Source organism: Gasterosteus aculeatus, chromosome 1, assembly GCF_964276395.1.
Source record: "Gasterosteus aculeatus chromosome 1, fGasAcu3.hap1.1, whole genome shotgun sequence".
NCBI classification, from domain to species: Eukaryota; Metazoa; Chordata; class Actinopteri; order Perciformes; family Gasterosteidae; genus Gasterosteus; species Gasterosteus aculeatus.
The window spans coordinates 18,400,711-18,427,227 of NC_135688.1; the positions used below are offsets into that span (position 1 = coordinate 18,400,711).

At 42.3% G+C, this 26,517-nt stretch overlaps 1 protein-coding gene and 3 non-coding genes across 7 annotated transcripts; all 4 read right to left on the bottom strand.

Moving 5' to 3' along the window:
* Positions 1–201: 201 nt before the first annotated feature.
* On the bottom strand, positions 202–17,964 carry LOC120828191 (beta-1,3-galactosyltransferase 5). 4 transcript variants are annotated; one of them, XM_078087478.1, is made up of 3 exons: positions 17,754–17,964; positions 15,739–16,742; positions 202–1,414 (listed from the first exon to the last, which is right to left on the bottom strand). In XM_078087478.1, exons 1-3 carry the CDS (start codon positions 17,831–17,833, stop codon positions 798–800), a joined length of 1,701 nt encoding a protein of 566 aa, XP_077943604.1. In that variant the 5' UTR covers positions 17,834–17,964; the 3' UTR covers positions 202–797. The 4 variants fall into 4 exon arrangements, with proteins under 4 accessions (XP_077943604.1, XP_077943637.1, XP_077943725.1 ...); XM_078087511.1 differs by lacking the exon at positions 17,754–17,964 and adding an exon at positions 16,845–16,976; XM_078087599.1 differs by lacking the exon at positions 202–1,414 and adding an exon at positions 14,884–14,996.
* Positions 4,283–4,446, bottom strand: LOC120830110 (U1 spliceosomal RNA). The gene has a single exon (XR_005713844.1). It is a non-coding gene; the product is annotated as a U1 spliceosomal RNA (small nuclear RNA).
* On the bottom strand, positions 5,556–5,746 carry LOC120830141 (U2 spliceosomal RNA). The gene has a single exon (XR_005713856.1). It is a non-coding gene; the product is annotated as a U2 spliceosomal RNA (small nuclear RNA).
* Positions 17,965–25,943: 7,979 nt separating the features above from the next.
* Positions 25,944–26,107, bottom strand: LOC120830107 (U1 spliceosomal RNA). The gene has a single exon (XR_005713843.2). It is a non-coding gene; the product is annotated as a U1 spliceosomal RNA (small nuclear RNA).
* Positions 26,108–26,517: the final 410 nt, after the last annotated feature.

Sequence of the window (26,517 nt, forward strand, 5' to 3'; positions counted from 1 at the left end):
TAAGTTGACGCTTTTCTGTGTAAAAAAAAAAAAACCCAAATGAAACGAATCAAACCATCTCCTGTCATTTGCGTAAGAAAATGAAGTCACGTGTCTTCAGCTCAATGACAAACAACACCAAAGGAATGCCGCTACGCCCTCGGTTTACAACTTGGAAGTGCAGGCGGGAAGAGTCTCACATGAACATAGGAATATAACAAATGACTTTTCCAAAACTTGGATTTTATTTTTTTCCATGACTTTTCCAGGCCTGGACCATTTAACACTTTTCCAGGTTTTTCCATGACCGTACCAGAGTTATTTGCGATGCAATACAGCTGCACCTTTTGTACAGATATATGCATTGTACAAACAACAGTAGTGGCTCTGATTTGTTCAGTCTCACCGAGAGGCTGAATAGGGAAGATAATTTGCAGACGCGCTTCCTTCAATGAATTCCTCATCCAGTAACTGCTTTTCTTTTGGTTATTTAGGTATTTTATACAATCAAGCATCGGTGTAGAATATTTCAACATAGTTTTTGCGGTCAACAAAATATAAAACTGTCTCTCACCCCCTCTATTTTCCTAACCAAACTTGGAAGACACACCTTTATCCGCATTAACGTGCCAAACACCACGTTACTCAACTAACGTAAAGGAAAGAAAAAGGGGCGTACCAGGTGGCACCAACAATACCAGGCTCCTACAAACAGTTTAACCAGCGGGCACATAAGCCTGTTGTGCGGAGCACTGACAGACGTCTTGTTGAGCTGGAGTTAGCGCTTAGCCATCGGTAGCCTCTGGATCGCAGCAGCATCAACCAGATGTTCTCTTTGTGCTGCAGTACAGGCCGATGCCCCAGTAAGTTCTGTACAGCTGGTTGAACTGCTGCGGCTGCTTCTCGTGCTCCTCCACTTTGTTCCAGGCTTCAAGGACCTCGTTCATCTGCTCAGCAGAAAGAGTCAGCTTGTCTGATTTATAGCACAGCAGAACTTTTCCAGCCTTTCGAAGCAGGTGTTGGACTGTTGACAAGCTAACATATAAAGTTATAATAATAAGCAGGGCAGGATGGCACGAGCCTCCCCGTCGCTCAGGTACGCCTCGTCGGCCCCTGGATCTGGATCGGGCTGCCCATGCTGAACCTCCTCCTCTGGACAAGGTCCATCCTTGACGGTGTCCTTTAGAGAGAAGGGTCCGTACCCGTGCTCTGCCTGAACGGGTATTCCAACCACAGCAGCTGGTCAGAGGGACATTGGCAGGGCCCCGGACATCCTCGTCCAGTCTCTCCAAACCGAAGCCAGCAGCAGGTGTTGAGGCCGTCCTGTGGTTCCGTCCTCTGAGGCCAAACACGGCGTCTGAGATCCCGTTGGTATTCCACCGAGCAACGGCGCTCATCAGGTGAACTTGAGGGGGCCGTTCTGCACAACGGGGACCTGAGAAAAGGAAAAACTTTAATGCCAATTTGTCTTGATAGCTCAAGCACACAGCTGGTACACGTTACGGAAAACCCTTCATCTTGAGCTACAACGTAACCAAGTACATTTGATCCAATACGGAACTTGAGCCAACATTAGCTTATTTCTTTTTAAGCTACTTTATACTTATATACCAATACATCTCATAGGACAGAGGTCACCAACCTGCACAGTGGACCATCTTTCAAGGTAAACACCTCTTATCTTGGAGCTTGAGTGATAAATGGAAAATAAAAAATGTGGTAATATATAAAATGTGCATCACGCCCCATTACACCCTTTCCCTGCAGGGGGCTGAACATAGTCTGCAGACCTCCCCCTCGGTAATTCATCAATGGCTAAATCCCCCAAAAAGGAAACTGGTTCCTTTCTGTGTAGACGGACTCATTTCCGTCACCAATTATTCTTCTCGTGAACACTTGTAACACATAAGACATTTGTCACTCAGACTGTTACAGTACTTTCATGATGGTGATCAAGTCTTTAAACTAGACAACTGCTGCTAGTTTTGTGTCAGTTCACCAGATAGCGAGGCGTGGAAGACCACTCGCAGATAGAGAATACATGGAGTCGTTTGTTTAAACATCTGAGCAGCTTTTCTCTGACTTTTATGTTCAGATGCTTCGGTTGATGCTGTAATAGAAAATACTTTATTCTTACTTCAACACAGACTGGCCTTTATTAGGTTTACTCTTTCATATTAGACTGCAGCTATATGTCAGATGTTTTCATTTTCCACAAATATGGGGCAGACTGAAGGTCTGCATAGTTTCATTGACCTCGATGTAGACACATGCCGGTGTATTTTTTTTTCTACTCTTCTATGAGAGTTTGAAATTGTCATAACAGGAATAATAGCAATAACATGTAACAATTGTCTTTATTCCACAATTCCATAAATACATCAATACAACTAACTATAATTTTGGGATGTATAACTATATAATGAAATATGTATAAGCCCGGATATAAATCAGCTTTTCTTTCCAAATGCTGACACAGTGGAACAGAGGGATGAGAAATAGTGAAGTTTGATAATAAACAAGGAAGTCCAAAAACACACAACCAACAGAACCGAGCAGACGACAACACAGCGCACATCACGGACCAACCGACAATGTGTGTAAGATTTACAACCACATTTGAAATAACAAGTTAGTATTCATTGGACAGAGCACGAGGCGAAGGTCTCTCAACTGGCAACAAAACATCACTGCAGACTTGAAAGATCAAGATATTTTGCTTTGAGGAACCTTCCAGAGGCTTGATGGAGAGCAGGGCCCTGTTCCTCGTACGTGGTTAACTGAGTTAGTCGGATAGTTTTCAGGATGAGATGACGTAGATCAGGCTTTTCGGTTCCCGAAGCAGGTTTGTCTAAATCACCATAGCAACATCAAAAAACGTGGACCTGCTCCGGCGCAGGTTCATCTGAGCTTCTAGATTAGTTTATCACTCCCCCGGAAAAAAGGGCCGCTCACTTCCTCATTGATGAAGGAGCGACTTCATTTAGATGAAGGTTTTATAGGGAGAGACTTCTCCGAGATCACAAAGACCCGTTAAGCCGCGATGACGTCCTGTACGAGCGCTACAGATGCTGAGGACAAGGAATCATTTATTTACAAGAAGATTTCCCCGTTACATTACGTGATGTAATGTAATGTAACCACACGCTGCAGCCGAACATCCACTGTCCCACACACTCTCATGTCTCACACAGTGACACGGTCTCTCATACTGTCCATGTCTGTACCGTGTTGCGATGCAGAGAACATCTGGAAAACCGCTACACGTTGTGCTCTTCATAAAGTTCTGTTGGTTTATTTATCGCTTAATAAACTTCTGGATGTTCCACATTTCGCTGCTTCAATTGATCAAATGTCTGATTATGAACAATGGATATATAATGACTCTCACATACACGTTCACACACACATAATAAAACTCCTAGTTCTATGTGGTCATCTATACATACATATGATACATAAGATTATACAGTACATATATCCTATTCATTCGTATCAATTTGATTCTTTGGGATTGTTTTCATCTACATACTCTGAAAGAGTTGGGTCATTATTCTCATTGGATGATGATCATCAATGAAGCCTCCTGCAAGCAGGCACATTTAAAGAAATATAATCTGATTGATTAGTGATGAGGCACTTAAATGAGCAGTTACATTTACCATTTAACTTGTGTGCGATACTTTGTCGGGCTTGTAGCCTCGCAGGGGGCGGTGTCAGTTTTTGTCATGATTATATGATTCATTTAATTTTGTATCGCACAATATCGCAAATTTGCCTCAGAGGTCTTTACAGTCTATACAGTCATGTGACATCCTCTGTCCGGAAACCCTCAGAACGTGAAATATGTACAATATGTATAATACGTTAAATTCATCCAACAGAAATGATTCACATATTAATATATATTAATATTAATATATTATATCATCATATGTGTTCATGATCATCTCCTGCTCGTCAGCGGAGAAAAAAAAGACACTCTTCCTTTAAGTTTATTTGCCGATATACTGTTAAAAAAAAAAATCCTGGTTTTGGTGATTGACTCTTCCGCCTTCTAACGTAAGACGATTATCCTGATGATTGACATCTGGTTCAAACTAACGAGACGGTTTGAGCGCCGATCCACATTCGAGCAACCAAGTTAGCTTGATGTCAATCATCTCGGTAATTTGGGATGGATAATGAGACATTTGATTGGCTTAGTTGAAACAGGTACAAGGAACAGGTCCCAGCTCAACAAACTACTAATCAAATCAATGGAATAGATTCACTCTTAATTGGATTTTCTTTGACATGTTATCAGGGGAGAGCGCGAACGCAGTCCCCCACTACCAGAAATTATGCAATCGAGATTCCCACATTTGGGGAATTCGCAGAGGTCAGCTCAACCGGAGTGCAATGGCTAAGCCTCGCCCTGGGTGAACCACCTTCTTGATCATGGTATCTCCCTTGCCAGGTAAGTATGAGTTGTACACATCAGAGTCAGGGCAGTCTTTCACACACACACCAAGCTGACCGATGGTGCCGACCATCACGGCAACAACAAACACAACACACACTAGAAGAGCTCCAACAACCTGCAGGAAGTTCATGTAAAGTCTACATGAACTTCACCAGGGAGGACAAAGATAATATACGTTTTACTTGATAAACGATGCTCTCATTTCCCATGATGCAATGCTGTATTTTCAAAAGAAAAGACAACCTAAAATCGCAAGCTGCATCTATTTATCTCCAACAAATGAGTGACAATTCAACAGAAGGTTCACATGAGACAAAGCAAAACTGCAATCAAAAGTGATTTGTTCCTCGTCTGGAATTCAAAGGAAAGAATAAAATTACAAATGCGTTCTTTCATTTCAACCACTTCCTGTTCTTTTGTTTACCGCTTGTGCTCTACTGACACACTGACACCTATTGGTCTGGAGTAGTAGTCACACTACACGTTTCTCATAGATACAATTCAATTAAGAACTGGACATGATTGTGTGACACCCACCAATCTGTTTACACATGTGTGTCAATGTCTGAAGTGAACAGTATATTGTATAGAAATGTTATAACTAGAACTGAAATACCGTGTTATATTGAATGTACATTCCACCCTGTAGCCAGCAGGGGGCAGAGTGGCGCTCTGTTTAGCTTTAGACTGGCTTTACGGCAGTGAAAGAATTTGCGACCACAACGTCACGAGTGACGTTTCCTCATTCTGCTGAGCGAGGCGCAATGACAGACGTGTAAGAGCTGTGTGTCATTTGTGTTTTCGGTCTACAGAATCACATCATCTACTTGGTACGAATCCTGGTACCTGTAACAATTACCTCCATGATGACTGATTGTTGTGTGTTACATTAGATACAGATCAGACAAATTGAAGAAATGACAACGGATTGAAGATGAATCTTTTTGATGATAGCATTTACTGTGCTATCACGGTAATAACAATCTCCCTCATCTATTCTCTGCAGTCCGCACTTTAATAAAACCTCGGACGTTCTGTCTTGATGCCGTAGAAACATGCATCAAATACACCGACGCACACTGTTACTGGCAAAGTTGTTTTAGACACCTTTGGGGGGTGCACCGTTCCTGGAGGTACTGCAATACCAGGTCGATGCGTGGAGTGGACGGAGCAAGCCCCTATTCCATCTCCCTATTCCAAAAATCAATTTAATATATGGTCCCCGGGTAGGGGACGTATCAGATATTAAACTGATAAGAACAGATACTACACTTGATCTTAGCCAAAAGGCCGAGAAGCGATAGCGACATCATGTCGGAGATGAGGAAGTCATTCCCCTCACAGACACTCTCACGGATGGTTTGCAGACTGAACTACAAATGTATTAACCCCAAATAAAACAATAAGAGTGTAAAATAGCGACAATGTACCACCGGTACGATTTTGTTTGTGACATTCAAGTTAAACGTGTGTTTGCAAATGCGTCTCCTTGTTCACTTCCGGACACGTGGTACGCGTTAGTCCAATGCGAAGTAACGTTACAACGCCGATAAATATCACGTCTAACTAGCAGACACAATTAAATATCAATTATCTTTATACGAGTATCGGTATATGCTTCCCTAAACGGCGTCTAACGAACCTCGTCCGTCTGGAAGAGAAACGTTTTAACGCTTCAAAACTCCTTCACGGTCACCAGCAGAGCGTCTCTGGTGGGAGGAGAGCGAACAGCACATTTCACGTCTCACACCGACGATGAAAACCCTCCGTGCTCCGTGTACGGAACTCACCCAGAGGACAGAAACCGCGACCACAACGGAGAGGAGACGTGTGGTTTACATTACACGTGCAGTCCACACTCAAGTTATAAGCCGCTGTAAAAGCAGGATAAGTGCGCAGTAATAACAATGAGTCCCGCTATCTCGACGGGAAAAAGCGTTGTAACAAAGGCGAACAACGTTAGCGGTGTCCACGATACCATCACACATGTGCCTAATTAGGTTTGAGTAAAGAGACATTATTAACCTTCATTATATTACCACGTAAGCACTGCATTGGCCTGTTAGTTTAACTAATAATTAACTAGTACAGTGTGACGGTAACTAACGTGGAGCCGAGTCCTGACGTGTCGCGCTTATCGCCATGTGGTCATGGAGGTGAAGCACCTTCAACCTGCAGTTTTTTCAGCTTCAAGTCACTTTAGACCAAAGCTAATTAATTCACTAGTTAAAACCAACGAGCCATTGATGAATACGAGTGTTGCCACGACCCAGTTTCCGTTACGCAGAGTTAAAAACAAAAGACAGTATAGTTTGATATGCTAATTAGCAGCTAGCATTAGTTTAGCTAACAGTTAGCAAGCTTAATCAAAGAACAGGTGCTGCAGTGAAATAGACCTTAAATATAAGAATGTATATTAACTTAATAGTGTACACGCTATTATTCCTACAAGAATGGTCTCTTTCTTGAGTCAAAGGGAACTTACTGAAAGTAGTCTTGGTGAACGCTGGTGTTCCAGTGGGAGACAGCAGCGGTGTGTTCGGTGCGCTTGACCGTGTGCACAACGAGCTTTAGCTGTTAGCAGCTAGCTTTAGCCCAACTATCTACACACACCTTTATTTTAGCCAAGTGCACATTGACATATACAACGTGTTCCTGTTAGGGAATCCTACATATTATTAGACTCACATAGAAGTGGTTATGAAAAATAAATGAATGCACACACAAGATTCAGAACAGACAAAAACTATTAGACAAGAGAGCTCAGGGTATTTTTTGAGAACCACAAGTTGGTGCTCAAAGCATAAGACGGCATATGTCGGCCTGCAGGCCGGAAGAACAACTGACTAACATCAGGAAGAACATTACATTTTGTATTTCTTGTTAGATATAAAAGGACAGATTTATATTGGCCCTAAACTGGCATCAGGGAGGAGCAGGTCCTCTCGCCACAACAGAAGATCCAATCACATGCAATGTGTGGTCTTCTAACATAATGTGAACATAACGAACAAAGCATGAGTGTTGTATTGTGCTTGGTGTGTCTCTAAACCTCTGACCTTGCACTCCTCAAGACAGTGACTCCCTCAATGAGCACTGGGAAAACGTTTTGATTATCAATTTGGTATATTTTTGTTAATTTCTTTTCTTGTTTTGTTCATATTACAGACATTGTTTCTCTTTGGGGTCATTGTTTCTGCTTCTCTCTGTGGTCATTTTGTGGAGTTTTAGCTGAAGGAGTTTCTGGTGAGTTCAGTTCGACACGGTGGCGTTAAACAATTTACATATAATTTATGTGCTTCTAAATCAAATTATCTGTATCCATTGATACAGTAAATTCAGTCCTGCTGTGCACAACAACCCTCAATTCCACCGCACAAACATAGATAGATAGATAGATGTATATAAACTTTATTAATCCCCAAGGGGAAAATAGTGTGCAATAGCAGCACTACAGTAAATAAAGTCAGAAATGAAAAATGCACAATATATACACAGTACAGTAGAATGAAATAAAATAGCAGAGCAGAACATATTCAATTAAAAGCAGTATGTACAGCGGACAATTAAATTAAGACAGTGTTGTTGTTCAAATAAACAAAGATTTAGCCAGAGGTGTTTTGTTGTAAAGTCTTATTGCCGTTGGTAGGAATGTTTTCCCCTTTCTGTCCTTGTGATACCGGAGCTGGATCAGCCTGTTGGAGAAGGTGCTCTGCTGGCCCTGCAGTAGGTGGTGAAGATTGTGGTCCGGGTTGTCCAATATGGACAACAGGTTTTTCAGTGTCCTCTTCTCCACCACCTGTTCAGGACGCTCTTGTTGGCAGCCAATGATGGATGATGTCATCGGGTATCATTATCCTGATATTGTTTCACTTTTATTTATTTTTGATTGATCTTGCTTCTACAGTATATTTATTTATTACCTTTTTTGAATGTTGCTGTATCAGAAAGTGCAAAAGTTCTTCAGGTTTGATTCTGATTTGAGTGCAGAAAGAAACACGGAGAAAAGGATTTGGTTTCTTGTTTTAATGATTGCACTGACTCACTGATTGACTACTTCAGCTTTAAAATCTGTGTTTGATGTTCGACATCCGTCCGCCCCCAGGGGAACACTGTACAATATTGAATGGTTGATGGGATTTAAAAAAAATAGAAATACATACTTCGAATCTGTACTACATTAAATACAATGAATGAAGAAAAAAATAAGAATTGGCAGCCTTGTGATGTCTACCAATTACAATTTCAACTCTGTGGGTGAAATTGTGCTGTAACAAGTGCTGACAATGTCTTCTTGTAACACCAATCAGGCATTTGAGTCCATCTTGAAAAATTGTGGCAATATTGTGGGTGTAGTGTTTATTTAACACTATTGTTTGTCAGGTGTTACAGTCCTTGGTATTTTGTCACCTGCTTTACTGTCCACAGTGCTGTAGTGGTAAAATTAGAGGTGGGTACACTCTGAATTCGACCTCGACGCGATGCAACGCGATGCGAAGTAGTGCCCAGAGGGCCTTCTTGTCCTCCACGTCAGGTCCTGCCTTGCAGGGTTGCGTTCTGGGGTTCATGGCTCCTCTGTGCTTCACCAGCCAGGACTTCACATATTGTGATGGATCTTTCTTGAGGCAGAGCGTCCCCTGTCATCATGAAAGTAAAAAAACTAATATATTTGACTTTGACCGCGAAATTTGAAGATTCTATAGCTAAACTAAAACATTTCACTTAGCATTTCTCTTAGCTATGTCTAACTGGCTTGCACATAATCTGGTCGACAATTTTCCAATGAATTAGCCTAATCTGCAGCAATATGCATGAGGATAATTACTCATTTTATTAGGCCTATTTAGATGGGACCGGGAAGGCTGGCTGCATCATCGTATTTGAAAGCATGTTATTAATAGCGTTTGTCCCTGTCTTACTGCGATGTTGTGAGAACCAAAACAACGTTTAAAAACGTGAATTGATCTTCTTCAGTCTTACTTTGTACTTGAGGCCTTTTGCGGGCATCTGTGGGAGTGGGAGCACTCGATGGTCTCTTCAAATATCGCCTGATATCCATTGCTAATTACCGGCGGTAATCCATTTTGTAGTATCTTGGATACATCCGGTTCAAATGTCTGTCATGTTGTGATGAGGTCATCGAGGTGCGCGTTTATGCGCAGAAGTAAATATGCACTAATAAAGATGGACGCATACAGCGCCGACTAAAAGAAACTCACTGGTCAATTAAATGTCAGTGCACGCACACGAATATTACACATTCCGAACAGGCAGGCAGGCTAATCCACAACGTGTAGACTAATTATCAAGTCTATATTTGACCTATTTGCAAGTAGATGAAAGATAAATATAACAAGTGCTGACAATGTCTTCTTGTAACACCAATCAGGCATTCGAGTCCATCCTGAAAAATTGTGACAATTTATTCTAGGGGGTCCCTGGGCCTGAGAAGGGAAGAAAAGGTTTAATATGGCTATTTAATGTGACTAAAACTAGAGTAAAACTAATTACATTTTAGTCTAGTTTTCGGCGACTAAAACTAGACTAAAACTAAGAAGGATTAAAATGACTAAATGTGACTAAAACTAATATGCATTTTTCGTCTAAGACAAAGACTAATACTAAATCAAAAATAGCTGCCAAAATTAACACTGTTCCCGGGTCCCTTCTGCGGTTTCCATTTTTTTCAACTTGTTTGACTATTAAACTTCCTTTTTGTTACCAAGTCTGCGTTTGAGTCCTGCCTCCACCTACCCGTTCCTGACAATCTGAGTGATGTAGGTACAGAGGTGCAAGAAGATAAATCTTTTACAAGAAAACACTGAGATGAGATTTTCTCGTGGAGGGAAATCGAATATCTGAATTGACGGGAGGCATTGTGGGTATTTGATGACCTCTTTAATCAACAGCAAACTGAATAGGTGATATATTATCGTAGCAGTCACTCAGGCTCCCCAGAGGATGAATCCTGGTGGTTTTAGTGACCTTTTAAGAAGAACTTTGTTGAACTGTTCTTTATGTCGTAATACTTTTGAAAAGAGTTTATGAGTATAAGTATATAAGTTTAAGTAAGTAAAATATAACTAAGTATAAACCAGAGTCTGACTAAACCAAAAGACAAACTGCTTTTCAAATATAAGCCCGAATGCTCTGAGCCCCATTGACTGCCCCCCCCCTCCCTTCTCCTGTAATCCAAGCAGTTTCTTCAGGAGGAAGAAGCCGCGAGTATCATTCCTTGGTGTTTTCAACAAGTGTCGGGTTTCTAAAAAGGTTTGTGAAAACCTGATTTGCAGACTTGTCAACGGCAAAGTAAGAACCTATTCAAACATTTCCTCTGACTTGGCTCGAAGTCTACCACAAGAGAATCCAGCCGGACCGGTTCCCCTGTGGCTCCGTGGAGCCGACTCACCGCCACTGAAGCTTTAGGCAGCTTTTATTATCATCGCTACCATGTGTTAATGAGGCAGTACGAGTCCCTCTTCTGTTAGCCGCAAATCACCAGCAAGTCTGGCTCTGTGTGGATATGTTTGATGAATAACCTTCAACAGATTACCATCCTGTTCAGCAGAATTTCATAAGAAAGTTTCCATGTTTCTGCTAGTATTAACATCTGCCGTCACTACGAGCAACCAGGAGGCATTTAGGGTCACCAGTTAACACTGGAATTCCCTAAACCAAAGCATTGATTAGAGTGCGGGAGGACGGCGTTTTACAAATACAGACACTGGTACGGAAGATTGGCTTGCAGACAGACAGGCGGGGATGGGACAGAGCTGACAAAGCCACTTCTAATGGAGAATCACATAAATTGGCCACACTAACGAAAGATCGCAAACAAAATTGGATGCCCGGTTGGGGACATCTGGAAGGATTCAGCCAAACGACTTCTCACATTCTGGTAGATTTATTTGTCAGACCACAGGTCAAGTATAAGCGCTGTGTTTGCAAAGGCAGGAGCAGTTCTGTCGGCTGCAGGCCGGAAGAACAACTTACTAACATAAGGAAAAGCATCACATTTTGTATTTCTTGTTAGATATAAATGAAAAGATTTCTATTGGCCCTAAACTGGCGTCGAGAAAGAGCAGGTCCTCTCGCCACAACAGAAGATCCAATCACATGCAATGTGTGGTCTTCTAACATATGTGAACATAATGAACAAAGCGTGAGTTTTGTATGGTGTTTGGTGTGTCTCTAAATGTCATCCTTATCAGACCTGTGTCTGCCTGGTTGACACTTTCTGCTTTTCCTCTGGCCTTGCACTCCTCAAGACAGTGACTCCCAAAATGAGCACTATGAAAGAGCTTTTGATTATCACTAATCCATTCAAAGACAAAACATTTGACACATTCTAACAAAAGATCACAAAGATCTTTAGATTCTACACAACAAATCTGGCATCATTTTTAGGGATTTAGTTTTAAAACCAAACCACGTTTTAGGGCACGAATGAAAACGTGTCTGTGCAGCTCTTTCAGCACACGTTATCAGCTCTTTAATCTTACTTTACGAGGAGTTTCCCTTCCAGGGAGGAAAGCCTTTTATCGAAGATGAGAGGAAGACGAGCATAGCCTCGAATACTTGCATTAACAATGAAAGACACGGTAATCCCTCAAATAAAAACATGTCAAAGGGCCTCAATGGGGAAGAAGATGAGCATATTCCATGGTTGTAATTCCATGACGGCAGACAAATGCTGCTTTTCCAGATGAAGTTGTTTGATTTCTGAAATATCTTGTTATTAAACCACTTGCTTCCTTTTTGCGCGCAAGTCAGGTTCACCATTGTGATCCGAACAGTCCAATCTGCCCCCTCCCACCACCCCCACCAACAATCTGATATTTGTCCTGGTAAACCATCAGAAAGGTTCAACATTGAGAGTCTGGCTCCCAGTAGCTCATCTGTGGGATGCTTATCGTTGTCACGGCGATGACTTTAGAAAGGCTGCAGCTGCTCAGAGGATGTTTGGGGTCCACAATAAACATGTGTTCTCAGGAGGGTCAGTGGGGGAGATGCCCAGGGGCCTCATTTATAAACGTTGCGTCCGCACAAAAGAAGGCGTACGCAATAATTGGTATTTATAAAAAGCAAACTTGACGGAAAAATGTGCGGTCCACGCAAGCTCGGACCCATGCGTACATACAAAAACGGGTGAAATGAGAAACGTCGGCAAATGTAAGAAACACGCAAACGTCTATGAAAGTGTGTAAAACTAGACTGTTGTAAAAGAAATGCCAATACTGCCTCTCATAAATAACACAAACACCCATTTGATCGATCTGCAGCATAAAACAAACAGAAATACAAATTAACACATTTTCAAAAAGAAAAGTGAAATATGTTCTGCAATAATATTGGCATGTTATGCAATTCATCCTCAAAACACAGCTGTTGCTTGTCGGATGCAATCAGACGGACGGTAATAAAACGCCATGATGCCGTCACAATGCGTAATGACGCGAAATGGCTGATCTTGCGCTCTTAGAAGATGTGGCAAATGGAAGGATTCGCGCTGTAGTGCAGTGCACCATCGGCTTGTTTAAGGGCAGATGTTGCTGCCACGACTGCACTGGAGGGAGGTTGTTGTTTACTCCTGAAAAGGTGTGCAAAATTGCGCTGGCATGTGCTGTGCTACATAACGTGGCACAGCTTCCAAACGTGCCTCGACCCCCCTGACGCCGATGGCTGTGTTGGCCCCGACCCTGTCCCCGATCCCCAATCATTGCCGCCAGTCTCTCATCAAGAGGGCACAGCTCCGGTGTCCCCTCTCCCCCACCCGTGGCAGACACACCTTGGCGATGGCGCGCTAAACGCTTTTTTGCATCCACTTTGATGTCAGACCATATTTTCTTTATTTCGGCCACGGTCCGAGGTTGTGAGGCTGCAGCGTTGCTCTGCCAACTTTCGCCTCTCAAGTGCCTTTTTGGCGATAGTAATGCCCATACTGTGCCCTCCAAAAAACATTTTACTTCTCCTTTCCACCTCCCAATGATCATTTCGACTTCACACTGAGTGAAGTTACGTTTCTTCGTTTTCCTCTCAGTGTTTGTCATGATTTCACAATCGATGAATATTAATTTGTGGGCGTTCCACAGACCATATATGGGCAACTATGGGCGTGACATGAAGCCACAAAAGCTGCGCTGCATTTAGAAGTGATTGTGATTTATTAAGGGAAAACTGCGTAGGACGTGCGTGCGCACAGTTTTATAAGTCTGAATATTTCTGTGCGTACGCACGTCCTACGTTTCATCCATACGCCACTTCTGGCGCAAATCCTACGCAAGGTTTTATAAATGAGGCCCCAGGTGCTTCAGGCACATCCTGAAGTAGGCGCCCTCAATGAAGATAGGTTTGATGTGAGGAAAGGCAGGCAGATCCAGGGACGTGACATAGGCCATGCCCAGGGGATACGGGGAGTACCCGGGCTCGGCTATCATCTTCTCCAGCAAGTAGAACTTGTTGAACGGGTTTCTTAAAACCGGGCAGTGCCACCACACCAAACCTGTCATGTAGTTTTGTTTGTTTGTGATTGTGCTATAAACTACTTGATTTGCACAATCTAGCCTACTATTTGATCTTTGTTGAGATTTCTAAGACCCTGATGCCCCTCCCTGAAACTGTCCTTTCTGGGCTACCGTGGGAACATGGCAGATGATCTCTGAGTCACTCTTTCCAAGTCAGAATAAGTCTTATTCTCTGACAATTATACACTAAAGACACAATAAATATGTAATGTATGTAATTTAATATTATTTCCCTTACTGCCAGTAGAGCTCCCTAAATGCTGCCCAGTTTTTTAAGGTGGCACTGACAGCGTGCCCCCCCTCTGCGCGTCACAACGGTTTACACACAGCGGTGTCACATCATAAGTCAACACCAAGTCACTGCAGCACACCAAAGTAAGTAGACTTCCCATAAATGGAGCTTGCTACGGGAAGAGGGGGGGAAAGCACATAGTGGACAGGTGGTCTTGGTGTTCCTTTCACACCCTCAGCTCACAGAGCCAAGCCCTACCCGCCATACAGCTGATAAAAGTGTCAGGTCTGGCCAGGTCTACAGGTGAATGATTCGCAGGGGAACGGGCCAGCATTGTCTCACGCCACGACGCCAACCACTGAGCCAGAGTCCGCGTTCAGGAGGAAACAAACGCCTCATTCAGCCTCTCTGGAACATGAAGTGTAGAAGTAGTGACTCGAAATAACGTTAAAACAGTTCTACCACCAGGCAGCACAATCAATGTTTTACTTTATCTTTTGGTTGACTAAATTAAATGAAAGGTTTGTATATTTACATGATGTGAAAGGACTGGAAGCTTCTTAGAACTTCCTGAAGTCCAGAGTTGACCTAGAATAAAAACAACAGCACTCCTTTGAAGACAAGAGAGTCTCGCATGTGATGACCAGTTCAGTCAAGAGGAAAGGCCACTAACTGCTGTTGTTAACCTTCCCGTCAGCCTCAAGCTACATTCCGTGATCTAATCACAGTATTTCATATAATTTGTTGTGTTTACTTCCCTCTGCCATTGTTGTCTGTTCCTGGCGTGAAATGCATTCTGGGAAATAAGGTTTCACAACACAAATATAGTTAACGAACAAATCGAGAACAAAGACCATGCCAGCATAGCGAAATAAAACTAATATATAGATTCTATACTTTATAATTAATTCATTAATAAGTATTTATGCTGAGAATAGAATACATTTACTAAAGCACGTCATTTACACTTTAGTGATAAATTCCTACATTCATTATTTCAATTGTAGGATATCAGATTTATGTATGCATTATATTTTTTACATTTTCTATTCTCCCTCCACTCTCCTCCAGCTACAGGGGGCGGGTCTCCACATAGTCAGTAGTTGTGGTCTTTGTTATAAATGTATTTGTTATATGTGTAGTTTGTTACAGTGATGTTCACAATACCTATGGATGTTGATGAGAAGCAGTAAATGGAGAGCCTTAGGACCCGGGTAGTTTATTATGAGGGGAACAATTATTTTTATTAATTTTAAATTTTATTTGCATTCCAAAAAAAAAAAGTTATAAGTCCACGATAAACATCTTTCCATCACCATTTCTACGCTAGAGTTGTGGAAACCATCAACTTTTCCACCACAGTGATCTGAAGCCTCATTTAAATTAACATGATGGCCTGAGAATTACAGACCAGTGCTAACCACCCAGTTCCTAGTCATTGTCCTAACAAGGTGGTCCAGGCTTCTTCAAGTCCGTCCAGTAGTTCACCAGCTCTTGTGAAGACCCCAAAATGTAGGTGATGATCTTTGAGTACTCACATCGGTCGTATCTCTGGTTGTAGGCCCTGAACTGGGGGGGATCTGGCGGCGATGTCAGCGCAAGTCCAAGCTTCTTCATGCACAGTCCAATATAAGCATCCTCTATGTTGAAGGGTCTGATGGATTTTGAGACCTCCACAAATTTCTTCGGAAGGTCGTTGGAGAAGACATAACCCATGCCCAGAGCGTAGGTTGGGTACACAGGATCCGGGTACATCTCCAGAGGGACGTACCACTTGGAGTCCTTTGACCGGATAACCGGCCTGTTCCACATGAGCATCCCAGTCAGGTAGTCCACTTTAGGGATGCCCGGCTTCTGTAGCATGACCACCAAGTTGTCAACGTTCAAGAACATATCGGAGTTGACCTTCATGGCGTATGCGGCCGTTGGGCAGCGAGTGGCCAGCCAGTCCATGATCACCATAGTTTTGAGGGTCAGGTTGAGGTATGTGTCTGCAAAGTTGCTTTGCAGCAAGTCGCGGTGCTGCAGGTTCTCTTGCCGCAGCTCCTCCTGGACATCTGCTCCTCCGGAGAGGCCCAGCATGAACAGTGTCAGCACCGCCTGGCCCTTAACCATGCTCTCTTTGCCCCACGTCTGCCGGATGGCGTCCCGAGCAGCCAGGTTTTTTGGTGCAACCGGAACCATCAAGACCAGGAAAGGAGTCTCGGTCTGGCACACCTCTTGGTTGTCCATGATGAAGTGGTAGTTGCGCAGGTAGGACTGACTGACGGTGGTCAGTGCAGTGGAGTCTTGCGTGGTTTTACTTGTGCCTGTTGGTTTGACTTTGTGTTTAGGATGGAAACTATACGGAGGAGGTGGCTTGAACCGATTGGTTTGGTTGGGAAACCGGTGGTAGTACTTGTGGAGGGGAAAGCCATCCCAGTGTGACAGAGTGCTGCTGGACAGCATGCTACACAAGACCAGCAGCGCCAGAATAAGCAGAGACAGGAACCAGAAGAGCAACAGAGGCTTCTTGTGACAACAAAGACTTTCAACCAGGGATCTGGGAAAGAGAGGTCTGAGTTAAAACTGGTGGCAAACAGTATGTAGAGTCTCAAGGATGTACGGACAAACTCTGGATTGCTGTGACACCAGAGAAAATTACCATTCTCTAGTTCAGGTCTGCTGTTATAGGGAGTGTCTTTTATCGGGTCTGTGGACCACCTGCTTCATCACACAAAGCACAAAGGGGATTTTTTTAGTATTTTGCTGCTTTGGGGGGTTTGATGGCATCGCTCATTAGAGAGGAGGAGGAGCTTTACCTATGTGTGGTCAGCGGTTCATCTGAAATAACCTCTATGCTAATTTTGCAGAACGATATAATGGTGATTTGTAAAAAGTAAAAGCGCTAGCAACACAAAAAACCAACAGCAACCAACTCTGTAAAGTTTCTCCTCCAAGAGCCGTTTGAGAGGAGAACTTTGGTGGAGAAACTCCAGGCAAAAGCTGAAGATCAACTTGCCCCCCCACCCCTCCGACTGGAGGCTGGAATTTCTAATTGCTTTATGGTCCCAGGTGGCTCATGGTCAGATTTGTCTTAAAGAAAAAGCATCTTCAGGATAATGATTCCTTTGGAATTCTAAGTTTATGGATCCAAACCTCTACGACAAACTAATGTCAAACTAATTTCAGGTTTGGGCCAGATACTGCCCACTTTGATCAAAAGTGGGCCAGACCATTAAAATCATCACAACAGCGCTGCAAACCGGGAGCACAAATCGATATAAAACGATATAAACAGCAGGTTACGGTACTGCGTCGCTGAACGACTTGGTCTTAAGGCTGTCACATGCAGTACAGACAGTTTGAGCGAGTTTTTGGATCACTGGTACCAAAGTATTTATTTTGTATATCACAATGTATGTATGATGTATTGAACACAATAGAGTTCAATACATCTCATACATAGATTTAGAGACTGTCCAACCTGAACCACAGCTCTCACTAAAGTGAACTGAAGTGGTCTGTGCTGGTCCGCTGTGGTGTGGAGAGATGTAGGATTTAAAGTTCTTACCTTGGGAGCAGGGTCCCACCTGATCCGCACCCTCGGGCCCCCCCAACGGCCAGAGGACGAATCGTCTTCACGTCGCTCATAATTAATCAATTTCTAATGAAAATGTGGTCCCAGATAGCTCACGGCCATGTGGATAGTTTTTGTCTGAGTGTGGAGCTGTACAGGAGGCATCTCCTCCCCCTCTGATTGCTGTGGTGACACCCTAACATACACCTTAAACACACACACACACACACACACACACACACACACACACACACACACACACACACACACACACCTTTAAAAAGCAGCGCTATGAATGTTGCGTCTTTACTCGATGGCCGCTCTGCGTCGTGTCTCTGGGGGGATTCTCTTGAGTGTTCCTTAGAGACCTCTTCATAGGAGGAATACATTTTTCTGTGTCCTCGTATTAATACTAACAGATACGTTGAGACCGCTCAATAGGAAACAAGGGAACTTAAGAGCCACAGGTAGGTGACACTTGAGACCCGTCCAACCTGTTGAGTGTGTTTGTCCCCTGTGAGTCCTGCTCAAGGATTAATACCCTCTGCTCTGTCACAGACCCAAATAGTCACAATAATTTCCACCGTGAAACCGTTGTTGAGATTGTCATCCCTCAGCGCTGCTTTCCAGCGTGTCCTCATCGTCAGGGACACGTTCCCAGGGCACCCACTCTACACCATATGCCACGCTCCCCCTCATACAAGAGTTGTGCATCACATTTATTTCTGTAGCCTTGAGGAAATAGTCCCTTGTGGCTGTTGTTATGCAAAAGAGAAACAGCATTGTAAACATCACTTGTGTTGGCCTGCACCAGAAGTTGCTTGATGATCAGCGAGGAGATCAACATTCATTTGTGCGTTGTCTGAAAACATCTCAGGTCTCCTTGCAAGATCTCGCACAGACTCATTGATTCACATTGCTCATGACATCCACTTGAATTGTCCTCTTTAGATAAAAATTGTCCTAAAGCAATTGCGAAAGCTTGCATTGCCCGAAACCTATCATTTGCGGCGTTTCCGGTCTTTTTTCGGCGATCGCCACCGAGCTAAAAAACTGAAATGACAACTAACGGTCGCGCCCACAAGAAGGAAGAGGAAAGAGGAAATAGTATGGAGCCAAATCCAGGTCAAAAGCTTTGTTCATTTGAAAAATAAATGTGAACCTGAAAGTCTACGTTTTGTTGAATAAATACAACAATGTATTCAAAATAAAAATAAGTGGACCAAAAATATTTTCGGGTTGAATACAGCTTTGACTCAGCTCTATATTTTATAGAGTCATTCATTCATTCTCTGCTTGGATCAGCGCCTCTCATCCCGATCCTGCCATGCAAATGTAGTAAAATATGCAACCGGTACACATGAAAAATCAACATAGAAGCATGCAAAGAAATGGGGATTTCCCCACACTGTGGGTCCAGCAACACACTGGCCACCCAACAGGAAACTGGCAATACCTGGCAAAGTGCCACTTCCCCTTTCATAGGGGCACAGCCTTGAATTCAGAGTGCCACCCCATGGTGCCACCTGCTACACCTACACGGTGTGAATGGGTTTTGGTAGGTGAGTAGAGGCGACAGGTGGGGGGGGCAGGGGCAATCTGCCGGCAGTGAGAGTGAGGCCTGTGTTCAGACCGTAGCGACATCCACAGTGCCTGTCTAACTAACAGCCAAAGGGATAAGCTCTACTCTGCAGAGCAAATAAAAACCTTTTTACAAAAAGTCAAAAATAAGAGAAATCAGATGAAAAATAAGAGAAAGAAAGTTTTTACCAGACCTGGTGTGTTTTTATAACTCAGCCAGCCTCCGCATGAGCCAGAGGTAGGAGTCTGGCTTCACAGAGGCTGAGGAAAGCTATGGGGCAGGTCATCCATCGGGACCAGACCCACTGTGAGCCCAGCAGGTCCATGGTAGACAATGTCTACCTCATTCGAGATGTTTTGGAGGTCTCCAACTCGTTGGGTATTAATACTGGTCTGATTTCTTTAGATCAGGAAAAGGCTTTTGACCGCGTTGAGCACAACTTCCTCTGGAAGGTCATTTGGTTGATCTTGCTTCTACACGCAGAGGTCACCGGCTGGCGGACCGAGAAGCCGCCTCCTCCACACCCGGACTAAAAGCTAAAAAAAAAGACAGTTGTGATTTAAACGTCACAGTGCACTTTGACTGGTGCAGCTTTGGTCGTCTTTACGGCAGTAACAAAGACCAAATTGCAATTGAGTTAATCCATCCAACGTGATACCACTCGACCAATCGAGTCTTTGCATTCCAGGCAACATGATATTGTCTCAAAACTGCAGACAGACGAGAGCGGTAGCAGCAAATTACAAATAGAAAGACTATTCACTGAAAAAAATTACTTGTTGGCTTTACTTTAAAAAATCATGGAAAGGATTTCCACATGATTAAATTGGTTTCGCTCTATGCTAAACAATTACGTTAATGTTTGGTTAATATAGTTTTGTAGAGTTGAGTCGATATGAATGGTTTAATTATTTTTAACTAGATTTAGTTAAGTTAGTTGAACTTGATTTAATTGAGTTTAACCTAACTCAATTGAGTTGGCCGCAGTGTTAATTTCGTCGACGAAAACTATGACAAAAATTTTTCGTTAACGAACCTTTTTTCCATTACTAAGACGAGACTAAGATGTGACGAAAACGATCTTAAAAAATAAAAACTATGACTAAATCTATTCTAACTTTCGTTAACCGGCAAGGTACGGCGGATGTTAACGCGTCATGATGACGTCATCCATGAACCCACAACTCGCGGTGGTTCTTGTGCACCGACTACGGACCGCGACGACTATTTTACGCTTCGGCGAGTTTGAACGTGCGCTTCCTTAGTTTAGCTCAGCTGTCTCTGTTTAGCTGCCTGTTAGCAGGCTGAAGCCGAGCTGCTTCAGAGAAACATGAAGACCCGTTTAACAGACTGTCGGACCTTTCTGCTCTGTTCTCTGGCGACGGCAGGCAGCGTTTCCTCGGCTGGATGAGACGCTCCGTTACAGGCTTCTCCAAACACGTCTAACATAATAAACTCATTGCAGGTTCTGAAGCCTCACGAATTTCAACCATAGTTGACTATCAACTATCTCATGAAGTTGTTACACCTTTGCCAATTTGTTTAATTCCCTTGCAAATAAATGCTTTGATATTTGTTAAAATCCAAATCCTTTCATGTAATGATTTTTCACATGTCATTTATATCAGTTCACACAAACACTTCAACCATTTGTTCTTGGCCCGGCTCCTCCGTCACATTTTACAACCCATTGTGGCCGCGAGTCAAAAAGTTTGCCGACCGCTGCTATAGACGTGTCCTAGGAGGGACATCTGATGGACAACCAAGTACTGCAAGCTAGACTATTATGCAGTTTTAGACACAACACAGGGGCTCCCTGGGCCTGAGAAGGGAAGAAAAGGAGTTTAATATGGTTATTTAATGTGACTAAAACTAGACTAAAACAATTACATTTTAGTCTAGTTTTCGTCGACGAAAACTAGACTAAAATTAAGGATTAAAACGACTAAATGTGACTAAAACTAATATGCATTTTTCGTCTAAAGACTAAGACTAAATAAAAAATAGCTGCCAAAATTAACACTGGTTGGCTGAACATAACTTCTTAGTGCTAAAAGAAAGCCATTCAATCAAATGGAAATCCTTTCCATGATTTTATTAAGTCAAGTCAAAGAATAAATATTAAGTGCAAAAAATGACAATAACACAAATAAAGAAACCTTGTATTATGTGGTTGAAGTTTGAAGAGCCCCTTGCGTGTCTAGTTAGCAGCCCACAAGCTCTGCTAACTACATCATTTCCGGAGTCTCACATTTCTGGTTTCATAGCACAATACCGCCATTATTAAAATGAAGAATGTTTACGAGGCTTGGTCTCTTGATGATTACCGGGATCTTGTGCAGAAATGCAAATGCTGAGTGCACCTCCACATCCCCTCAGCCAAACAAAACCAAAACCAATATTAAAACAAGAATGTGATGAGCTGAGACCGACCATGTATTGCCCCAATTGTTTGACCGACCTAGAATTCCAACTGACCTAGTAAAGGTTGCTCTTTCCGTTGCGAGCAGCAAATTGCACATATAAAACATAAAAAAACACATGGGAACTAGGCAAATCTAATTTAGCTAGACCATCACACATGCGCTTTTTAAAATTGGAATCGCTTTTTCAGTCAGAAACATTCAACGTTTTATGCCTGGCAGGTCAGTGAGGTGGACTAGGACACTCTTACGATGGTCAGAAATTTTCACTTTTTTTAATGCAATCCTACTTTTATTTAGTTAATAGTTAACTAGTTAATAGTTGAAAGAACATTATATTTGCAGTCACACATAAATGTTCAGTTCTTTGTTACGTGACAATAAATATCACAATGAGTAGCCACATAATGATCTTCCGGACCTTTGCTTCTAGAAATTTTCTAACGGGACCTCTTCACATTTTAGTTGAATACCCCTGTTCTACAGTGTATTTATTCATATTATTTAATATGGCTGTATTAGAAAGTGCAGAGGTTCTTCAGGTTTGAGTGCAGTTAAAGAAACAAAAAGGAGTTGGTTTCTTGTTTTTGAAAGAATGTGAACAAAATTGGAAGCCCGGTTGGGGTTATTCTGCACAAATTCAGCCAAACAACTTCTTTCGTTCTGGTAGATTTATTTGTCAGATCACAGGTCAAGTATAAGCGCTGCGTTTGCAAAGGCAGGAGCAGTTCTGGCAGCACTCAGGCCGAAATAACTGACTAACATAAGGAAAAACATCACATTTTGTATTTCTTGTTAGATATAAAAGAAAAGATTTCTATTGGCCCTAAACTGGCATCAGGGAGGAGCAGGTCCTCTCGCCACAACAGAAGATCCAATCACATGCAATGTGTGGTCTTCTAACATATGTGAACATAATGAACAAAGCGTGAGTGTTGTATGGATCACAGGAGCCGACTGGACGACAAATCTACCTCAAACCAGACCTCTACCCAAACGGTAATGCACGAGTCTGCCGGTGCTGTAAATGATTTATTCTTGACAATTATTAAGGCTAATTATCAAGTCTGCCGCAAGCAGCGAATAATATAAATAACTAGAAAATGCATTTCCTGCTGAAAATGCGTTGGAATGCAAAAAGCTGAAAGCTGAAATGAATATTTAAAAATAGCTGAAAATACAGAAAGTTGAAGGGAATTTGAATACATCTGAACTTACAGATATTAGAAAAGCTGAAATTAATTTGAAATTGCTGAAAATACAGAAATGGGAGAAGCTGAAAGGAATTTCAATAGATTTGCTGAAAAAGCAGAAATGAAAACAGCTGAAATAAATTTGAAATATTGCAAAAAAATACAGAAATGAATATTAAAAAATTGCTGTTGATAGAGGCATAAGAATAGCTGAAATTATTTTAAAGAACTGCTGAAAATACAGGAAGTGGGGAAGCTGAATTTCAATAGATTTTCTAAAAACAGAAGTTGCAGGAGCTTAAATTTGTTTAAAATTGTTTGTAGTAATATTAGTAGTAGTATTAGTTATAATTGTGGTATTAGTAGTACTAGCAGTATAAGCAGTAATAGTAGGTTTAGTATCAATAGCAGTAGAAACAGCTGGAATACTATTAGCCATAGTAGTATTTGTAATAACATTAGTAGTAGTTGTAGTATTAATAGCAGTAGAAATACTAGTAGTATGGTAGTAGAAGTATCAGTTGTAGTACTAGAAGTACGAGTAATATTCGTAGTGGGAGACAGAATGTTTGTTATTCACACTTAAAAGTTTTTAATTAATAGGCCTCATCACAGACATTACAGTAAAAATTCCCTCCATGGGGCTTTTATTTTGAAATTATTGGATTGGGTGGGGTGGGGGGGAGTAGATAGAGGGAGGGAGGGTGAGAGGGTGAGGAAGGGAGGGGTGGTGAGGAAGAGATAGAGGGAGAGAGAGAGAGGAGAATTAGACAGACTGACTGACTGAGTGATTAACAGTAAGTAGAGGTCAGGGTGGAGGGGGGAGGGGGGGCGAGTGTCTTTATCATATTGGTCTGTTGACAGAAAGCATAGCTGCGTCATGTGACTCCACTAATCAGGTCACAAGGAGCAGCTGTGAGTCACAGACAGATCCTGCGGCGTGTGAGTGCTCGTAACCACGACAACGGCGCACCTGTGATCATTAACGGCTGCAAAATGCAGAGACATGGCAGCAAGTTACACAGAATCCACACCTCAAACAAATGGGAACCAGCGCAAAACTATAACAGCTATCTAAAAAATACGGCGTTTGTATGAGACCCAAGACTCTACCGAACGCGTGGATGTGTTTTTATGTCTGTCCGGTAATAAATACGGCTCCTATGGCCGTTGACAGAACGTGTACCTTGTGGATTTTTGTGAGAAATATGTCGGCAGATTTGTATTGGAGCCTATGGGGCTTTTGGCAGAGGTTGTGTCACTCAAACACACCTTGCGCCAAAACTAAAGAACTCTGGGATTCCATAAACACATTAATCCAATCAGCACAACCATACCCTCATTAATCTGAAGAAATGAAGCCTCTAGAGTGTATACTTTGGCTGCAAGGACAAAAGTTCCATATTTTTTTAACCAGATTCCTGCGATGCCCCACACTCTAGCCTCGAGCTCTCCACTCTAGCAGACGCAATACACACTCATGTAAAAGTCAGAAACGGAGCGAAGAACTAGTGAAACATAATCAGTGATTATAAAAAAGGACAATAGATATCAAGAAGCAGTTTTTTTCATAAAATAGTTGAGACTTGTGTGAACATTTGAGAGTTGAAATGGTGTCTGTAGCTGAAAGATTTGCAAAGCTGAAAAATCTGAAAGTTGAAGAAGTTTAGGAGGATTTGAAAGCAAACTCCATTTGAAAACCATGTTAAAATATTAATGATTATTGATTTATATAAATTCAAGCATAAGAGGTAGAAAGCTGAAAAGTCATAGCCCTCAAGCCAGAAAGGAGCTGAACATTTTAATATTTGAACGGTTTTAATAGCTGAAAGTGTGAAGGAGTTGAAAGGTGCCGCGGAAGAAATAGAAGAAGAAGATGAAGTTGAAGAATAAAGATTCGAAGAACAATACTTGGAATGCATCTCAATGCATTCCAACTAATTACTCTTTGCAATAATTATTCATTAAGCCACTTTGTCGTTTGGAGGAGAGTTAACGTCTGTTAGCGCGCGAGCTGGCTAAGACTTCGGTCGGCTGGTTTTGTTCTTCAAAATAGCACACCCACAAACTCAATTCACAAAACACCTCGGAACACCTTTGCAAAATTAAACACTCCTGTAAAAACGATGCACTAATATATCAAAACCATATGTTACCATATGACACAGGTTGCATATGACTTTATTCAGCTTGCAAAACAATACACACAGCAAAGCACTAAAGTGTGTACATTATAGACACCAGACAAGAAACAAGAAATAAACTGAACTGAACAGACTTCTCATCCATTATGGGCTTAATATGCATTTCCATACGATCTATATGACACCTCAGGCCTTCTGGAATCCAGCGACACGTCTCCACATCATTGATGTGCAAGACTGGAGAATGTACCATGTGTGAAGAGGGCACTTGCTGCAGGTGGAACAGAGTCAGTAGCTGTCTGTCTATGAATCCCTTCATTACAGGCCTTCCTTGGTTTATGTCAAGGGCCAATTTCTCAGCTGGGATGAAGTCTGGAGCTGGTTGCCCCCCGGGGCCAGACAAATGACTTTTCTTCTTAATTGCTAAAATCAGTTTAGAAAAACATGTGAGCAGTAGGGGTGTAACAATTCATTCAGTGAATCGATTAATATTCCTGCGATCCAATTGAATCGATCTGTGCGCCGCAAATCGGCATTCCGGACGACATATATCGATTGAAATGGTACATAATCGATTGTATCGATACTTGGAAATTGCACATTGGATTTAAGTACAAATCGGTATGGATGTGTGTTTGTTTGTTTCTTAGCACTTTAAACGTTACTCGATTCAGTCTGCCTGTCTCACTAGGAGAGGAATCCATGTGTTTATAAGATGATTTATTGGTTCAACTTTTCATAGTCATGTCCACAATATACTGGTAGGCTCGTAAGCTTCACTGGTTCAGAAAGCCTCACATTGCCATCACTGAATAGAATATATTTTTCTATTGACATGTTATCAGGGGAGAGCGCGAACGCAGTCCCCCACTACCAGAAATTATGCAATCGAGATTCCCACATTTGGGGAATTCGCAGAGGTCAGCTCAACCGGAGTGCAATGGCTGAGCCTCGCCCTGGGTGAACCACCTTCTTGATCATGGTATCTCCCTTGCCAGGTAAGTATGAGTTGTACACATCAGAGTCAGGGCAGTCTTTCACACACACACCAAGCTGACCGATGGTGCCGACCATCACGACAACCACAAACACACACTAGAAGAGCTCCAACAACCTGCAGGAAGTTCATGTAGAGTAAAGTCGTATTTACCAGGGAGGACAAAGATAATATACGTTTTACTTGATAAACGATGCTATCATTTCCCATGATGCAATGCTGTATTTTCAAAAGAAAAGACAACCTAAAATCGCCAGCTGCATCTATTTATCTCCAACAAATGAGTGACAATTCAACAGAAGGTTCACATGAGACAAAGCAAAACTGCAATCAAAAGTTATTTGTTCCTCATCTGGAATTCAAAGGAAAGAATAAAATTACAAATGCGTTCTTTCATTTCAACCACTTCCTGTTTCTTT

Coding starts and splice junctions, on each gene's coding strand:
- LOC120828191 (XM_078087478.1), bottom strand. CDS start 17,833: ATGAGCGACGTGAAGACGATTCGTCCTCTGGCCGTTGGGGGGGCCCGA. Junction 16,743..17,753: donor GGTGGGACCCTGCTCCCAAG/GTAAGAACTTTA, acceptor TCTCTTTCCCAG/ATCCCTGGTTGAAAGTCTTT. Junction 1,415..15,738: donor CAACCAGAGATACGACCGAT/GTGAGTACTCAA, acceptor TCCTTTTCTCAG/GTCCCCGTTGTGCAGAACGG.